The sequence below is a fragment of the Macrobrachium rosenbergii genome, chromosome 42, assembly GCF_040412425.1.
Source record: "Macrobrachium rosenbergii isolate ZJJX-2024 chromosome 42, ASM4041242v1, whole genome shotgun sequence".
In the NCBI taxonomy this organism is placed as follows: domain Eukaryota; kingdom Metazoa; phylum Arthropoda; class Malacostraca; order Decapoda; family Palaemonidae; genus Macrobrachium; species Macrobrachium rosenbergii.
Genome location: NC_089782.1, coordinates 51,539,244 through 51,546,263, shown reverse-complemented (window position 1 = coordinate 51,546,263; position 7,020 = coordinate 51,539,244). Strand labels below are relative to the sequence as shown.

General features: G+C 33.7%; 1 protein-coding gene across 1 annotated transcript in view; it reads left to right on the top strand.

The window, feature by feature from the left end:
• LOC136827827 (transcriptional regulator ATRX homolog) overlaps positions 1-3,882 on the top strand; it is a 20,826-nt gene extending 16,944 nt beyond the window's left edge. Inside the window, exons 2-3 of the mRNA XM_067085288.1 lie at positions 2,264-2,780; positions 3,518-3,882. Coding sequence (XP_066941389.1) covers positions 2,264-2,780; positions 3,518-3,882 — 882 coding nt within the window. The remainder of the gene's footprint in view (positions 1-2,263; positions 2,781-3,517) is intronic.
• Positions 3,883-7,020: the final 3,138 nt, after the last annotated feature.

Sequence of the window (7,020 nt, the reverse complement as noted above, 5' to 3'; positions counted from 1 at the left end):
ATAATATTTTCATTTTCTAATATATATTTATATATATTTTTTTGTTTATTGATTTGTTTATATACTTGATAATTAATATATCTATTTGTTTATTTATTCATTTATTTATCTATTTATTTATTCATTTAGGCCCCTACCTATAAATTTATGTATTTATTTATTTATTTGATATTAGTTAACCAGATCACTGAGTTAAATTAATAGTTAAAAAAATAAAAAGTTTATGTCACCGTTTGTCATGGGCCCCAGACTTTTATAAACAAAATCATGGGAGCAAAAAAAGATGCTCAAGGGGCCCATAAATCCCTTAACAAATACATTAATTTATTGAACCGCTTAGGCCGGGAGCTAACTACAGTTTATAGCTTAGGAAGCCCTTTATTCTTATCTCACCTAATTCGTATTGTAATTTGCAAATGCTCATTTCTGTTAGATGAGAAATTTTCATAGAGCGTCTGAGTTTATAAAAATATTTGGGAATCTTTCGCATACAATCATTGTAAACAAATTTAGCTCTTGGCCAACCTTGGTGACTTGGTATAAAACATCTGTGGTAACGGAACCGAATAGCAACAAACTGCGCTGTAGCCTGCCTACATGTTTGAACCTGCTGTCAACTTTGGTTCCTGCTCCATACGTTGGGTTAGAAGATAAGTGTTGTTCACAGTGATATGTCTACCTGAGATCACTCGATTTACTATAACTTAGTGGTAACGGAACCGAAAGCAACAAACTACGCTTTAGCCTATATGCTTAGAAGGCTGTGTGCATGACTTCCTGTTGCATCCATTAGCAAGGACAGTTCAGGTCAGAAGACAATTGTGTTATTCATTGTGAATTAGTGATAAGTCGACGTGAGATCACGGGATTTACTCTAACCACGTCTAAGCCTACTCATCTTGTAAGGTAACTTATAATGTTATGATTTATGTCATTATCGGTATCGTCCTATTGTTTCCACTATAGCCTATGTTTGATGAATCTGAAGTTGTGAAAAATTTATAACTGAAATTCCTGATTAACGTTAAATAGGCTTCAGCTTCTATTGAAACTAGCCCAGTGATTTGGCATGTATGCCTATAGTTTATGTAATGAAATAATGATATTCCTCATGTACATATGCAAGCATACACAAACACACACACATACAGATACATACATACGTACGTACGTACATACATAGCTCTACATAGGCTACAAACATAGCCTACGTACAAACATATTACCAAAAAAATAAGAAATATGTAAAATATAAGAAAATATATATTATAAAACAACATACTTTGATTTTAAAGACAATTATTTTGAAGAAACGATAAAATGCATACTAGTGGAAGGTGCCAAATGTATTTTAAATGGCAAGAATATTAGGCTTACAGGGCGAGGGCCTAAAGTAATAGCCTAATTAATTAAGCTCTCTATTCTTTGGCAAGTAGTCAACGAAAACGATCATTTTGGCACACAAAATATTGAAGGTTGTGGCACTATATAACTAGCCCATTGGCAGTTTTGGCAATACATTAAAAACTTGATTACTTCACAGTTCACATAGGTTAACTTTAAGTACATAACAAGTTTTTTTTTTTATAGTAACCAACCCCTCATGCTACTACAATATTTTGCATAGCCTGGTACAGCCAGACGCAGACCAAGAAAAAAATGCAGTCTCTTAAAGTTTAAATCTCTCTCTCTCTCTCTCTCTCTCTCTCTCTCAGACTTGCACACGCACACCCACCCAGACACTATTGACTCACACATATGCACACTGGCACACCCTCCCAGACACTCACACACACACACACACACACACAATGGGACATGATTAGAGAAACTAAACAATATAATACTTTTTTGATAGTGTTGGAAATGAGATCACCTGGGTAGAGGCGATTTTATTGGTATCTCATCTGCTAATATTTGCCAGATATCACAATGTATTTTTTTAATAACTTTACTGTGCCTGAACTAAATATTCAGCCATACATACATATGTCTGTGTGTATAACAATAGTGTGCATGTATATATATATATATATATATATATATATATATATATATATATATATATATATATATATATATATATATATATATATATGTTATATGTTTATATTTATTATGTTTTACAATAAATCATCAAGAAAACAGTTCAGAGATAAAATTTCTGCAAATCCTGTATAATAATGGTAGCCTGGCCTAGAGCAGTTGTAGTGTGACATTTCTTCATTACTAAGCTATAATAGGCAATGTCATCATGTTGCAGGTGTGCAGAGTCGCAGACGTGTTCATCTTGTGCATAGTCAGCATGTGTGCCTACGTGCATAAGTCAGGCTTTCAGAAACGTAAGGAGCGAAAGGAGAGAAAAGAAAAAGGGAAGCTAAAAGGGCTCCAACCAATAATTCAGTTCTTAAAAAGTGCTGAATCGGATGAATGCCCCAAAGCTAAAGAGGGCGATGAGTTAGCCATAGCGTCTACAAACAAGTCAGACACAACAGCTGACCTTCAATCTGATAAACATGACCCAGGTTCTAGCTCAGTTGTCACAGTTGATTTAGATATTGATTCAGTCTTTCAGTTACAATCATCTGAAGAGGCTGCAGTTGATATTGTTAGTGAAAGTATTCAAGATCAAGCTCAAACTCAGCAAGTAGATTTAGCAGATGTTGGATTATGGCCAGACCATATCACAGACAATTTGCGACAAAATATAGTATCATTAGGTGTACCAAAGGCCGAAGTAATGTTACAGATTATTAAAATGATTCCTAAAGACATGAAAGGTAATTCTTTCTCCGATATGTTTCTTTACTCTAGCTCAGCAAACAACAGAGAGAAACATTACCGTGACTGGCTTGTTTGGAGTAAGGAAAAGAAAGCTATGTTCTGTTTTCCATGCTTACTATTTTCTACAGAAAAAATCTAAGTCATCGTAGTTTATTGGCCAGGAAAGAAGGCTTTTTCGCCATATGTACAGAAGTGGAAAAAACTTTACGTTAGGCTTCCTGAGCATGAAAATAGTGTAGTTCATAAAATAAGTTATTGCAAATGGAAAGAGTTAGACCTATCACTCGGTGGACATGGGGTAGACCATGAACTTCAAAACAGATAATGAATGAAACAGAGGAGTGGAGAGCAATTTTAATGAGACTATTGGATGTTACCTTGCACTGTGCCTCAAGAGGCCTGCCATTTCAGGGAGACAACAATGTAATAGGGGATCCACGAAATGGCAATTTTCTGGGAATTCTAGAGCTTTTAGGTAAATATGACAGAATCACTCACGAACATTTAGCAAAGGTAAAAAAAGGCTCAAACTGAGGGCAAGACTATGCAAGGTCAAGCTCATTACTTATCATGGCAGAGTCAGAATGAATTTATTGAACTATGTGCTAAGAAAGTTCTAAGCTCAATACTTGATGAAAGACAGCAAGCCATCTACTACTCAATAATCGTAGATTCAACTCCAGATGTGGCACACCTGAGCAAAATGTTTTAATTCTGAGGTTTTTAACTAAAGATGATCACTCAGATATGTTTGAGATTCATGAAAGATTCATAGAGTTCATAATGTTTCATAAGAAAACTGGAGAAGATATAGGAGATATGGTGCTTTCCAGGTTAGATCATTATAAGATACCTTTCAGTGATTGTCGAGGGCAGGGGTATGATAATGGGTCAAACATGTCAGGAAAAGTGAAAGGTGTTCAAGCACGTCTGCATAAGAAAAATAATCTAGCAGAGTTTTCCCCTTGTGGTGCTCATACACTTAATTTAACAGGAGTTCATGCAGCTGCACTATGTCCAGAGACTGTCACATTCTTTGGTTGTGTTCAGCGCCTTTATGTGTTCTTTAGTGGTAGTCAGCAAGATGGAAAATTTTAAAAGAGGAAATTCCTTCTTCACTTCACTCACAGTCTGACACCCGTTGGAGTGCACGTGTGGATGCTGTTCGTCCAGTTTCAACTCACTTGCCAGGTATTCTTACTGCCTTAGACAAATCACTTGATAATTCTTGTATGACTCATGAAATGCGGGCAGAAGTTAGGTCTTTGAAATTGTATTTCACATCATATTCTGCTATTGTTTTAGCTGCATTTTGGTTTAAAGTTCTTTCAAGCATTGATTTACGAAATAAGATCATCCAGTCTCGTGGAATATCACTTGAATCAGAAATGTCTCTCATCTCTGACCTATGTGCAGAACTCAGGCAGCTACGAGACAAGTGGGCTGACATATTATCAGAGGCACATCATGTTGCTACTTCCATGGGCATTATGCCAAGATTTCAGGGAAGAGAGGGAAAAAACGTAAAAGATTTCATGATGAGGCACTGGATGAAGGTGTAGAGATGACTAAAGAATCAGATGAGGAATCAGATTTCAGAATTAATGTTTTTCTATTGTACTTTTAGATTATATTGTCACTGACATGGATCAGAGATTCCAAGCAGTAAAAGGGCATATGTGACACTTTCAAGGCAATCCTTAAGTATGTTTCTTTGAGTGAAGCTGAGCTAGAAGATGCTTCAAAATGCCTGGTTCAAAAATATTCTTTAGATCTGTCATGTAATTTTGTTAGTGAAATGCTGCATCTAAAGAAAATATTTAGATCTACTTTCCATTCAGAACAAGAACTAACTCCCTTAACTTACTGAATGAAATATACTGCAAAAGCTTCAACCAGTTTTTAGTGAAATATGCATAGCCTTACGTATATTCTGTACATTGCCTGTCACAGTTGCCGAAGCTGAACGCAGCTTCAGTAAACTGTCTAATATAAAAACATTTAAAAGAGCAACCATGGGCCAGGAACGCTTGTCACATTTGGCACTCTTGTCCATTGAGAATAAATTGGCTAGATCTGTTGATTATACCTCAGTCATCAGTGATTTTGCCAGAAAGAAGGCAAGAAAAGCAAAACTGATCTAATTAGTTATGAAGTTTTACTGTTTCTGCACAATTGCATGATTACTTAATAAAAATAGTTTAAAAGTCTTCATGCCTAGTCTTTCAGTATTCCTGAATTATCCTTTCAATAAAAAAAAATATGGTACTTATTTAGTTACTAGCCTTGTGTTCAGACATCAGTTGAGATAATTTGATATATTCTATTCATCTTGTAAGCTATATTATTATGATTATTATTATTATTAATTTTATTTATATTTTCATTGAAATCAGAGTTCAGCAGTCTCCCCGATAACTCCCAGTTTGTATTTTAATATTTTTGATAGATTACTTTTTACATTTTTATTTTCCATTATTATTATTATTATTATTATTATTATTATTATTATTATTAACATCATTATTATTGTTCATTTATTTATTGTTTTTTTAATGTGGGAAGGGCCCAGAATTTATGCCAGTACCGGGGCCTGAAAGGGTGATGCTTGGGCCCTGTTCAGATTACCTACAAACCTTGCCCCCATCAGAGCCGACTGGTCTAACAGAAAACGGAAAACTCAAAACCATTGTGTGTGGCATTCTCCGTCCCATCTACACTCACTTCATTTGTCGATAAGGTGTTCAGTGTTGATTTTAGCTTGCTTTATGACTGAGCGGAAGTAATTCCAATACAGTCAAACACATCTGATTAATTTTTTGGATATACTAAACTGATTATAGGGTTTGCAGTGAGAGGAGTTTAATGACGTCACCAACAGAAATGTTGGTGGATTTCCGCCCAGTATACTGGTGACTCCCATAACGTTACTGAAGAAAAGGTGGACAGCACTGGTAAAAACTAAAATTTAATTTGTTTTGTTTGTGTTTGCATGCCTGTCACGGGGTAGTGGTTTGATTTTGAGTTATAAACCTTTTTGCAGTGACATAGAGGCTGTGTGCAAAATTTTGTTTGGGTCTGTCAAGCGGTTTTGATTTCTATAGCGTCCAAACAAATATACAAACAGTCACTTTTATATAATGGATATGTATAGATGACCTATTATCACTAAATAACAGAGACATATGCAGTGTCAATGCAATATGTTCCAGAAGGCTAGAAGTTTTTAATTCTAATATTGATCCTTATAAAATAAGTTCCTTCTTGGATATTGAAGTTAAAAGTAATAAGATGTTTCTAATTAAAGTTTATGATAAAGAATAGATTTTAATTTTAAAATTCTAGGACTGCCTGCTTTTTACTCGAATGTACCACCTATTATGACTTATGGAGTTATATGCTCGCAATTTTCGAGATTTACAAATATTTGTATGAATAGTGAAGACTTTGTCAACAATTGTCAGTGATTTGTTAACAAACTGACAAGTAACAATTTCCCAATATGAACGATTGAAAGCTAATTGATAGATTTGAATAAAAAAAATCTCGTGCCATTAGTACCATGTGAAGCTTGATTGATTAAATTTCAGTATATAGCCAATTTAATTGTATTGTACTTTTGCATGAATGGTATATATATATATATATATATATATATATATATATATATATATATATATATATATATATATATATATATATATATATATATATATATATGTATGTATGTATATATATATATATATATTGTATGTAAATTATTATTTATAATGTATAACTGCCTTTACTATAATTATATATGAAAGCACAGTCTGTATCGTGAAGCTAACAAAATAGTAATGGATGTGAATGTGGTGGATAATTTTGTGAATAATTTTGATAAAATTTTAATTATATTATATTGTACGTATATTGTATACTATATATAAAAAATTGATTTATATAACATTATTAACAACTTAGGACTATATATATATATATATATATATATATATATATATATATATATATATATATATATATATATATTAAGTCTTAGTTGATTTTGGTCAGCATTGGAGAACTATGTGCTGTCCTGTTAGTGTACTTCCGTTGCAGATGCATTTGTGTCTACGTTGGAAGTCTGCTCAGTTGGATACAAAGAGCTATTTGATCATGATCCAAGCGCATGGAGACAGTGTGATCTTTCGAACATTGAACCGATGCCGCTGGAAGTGTCCAGGTTCTGGTGAGGTA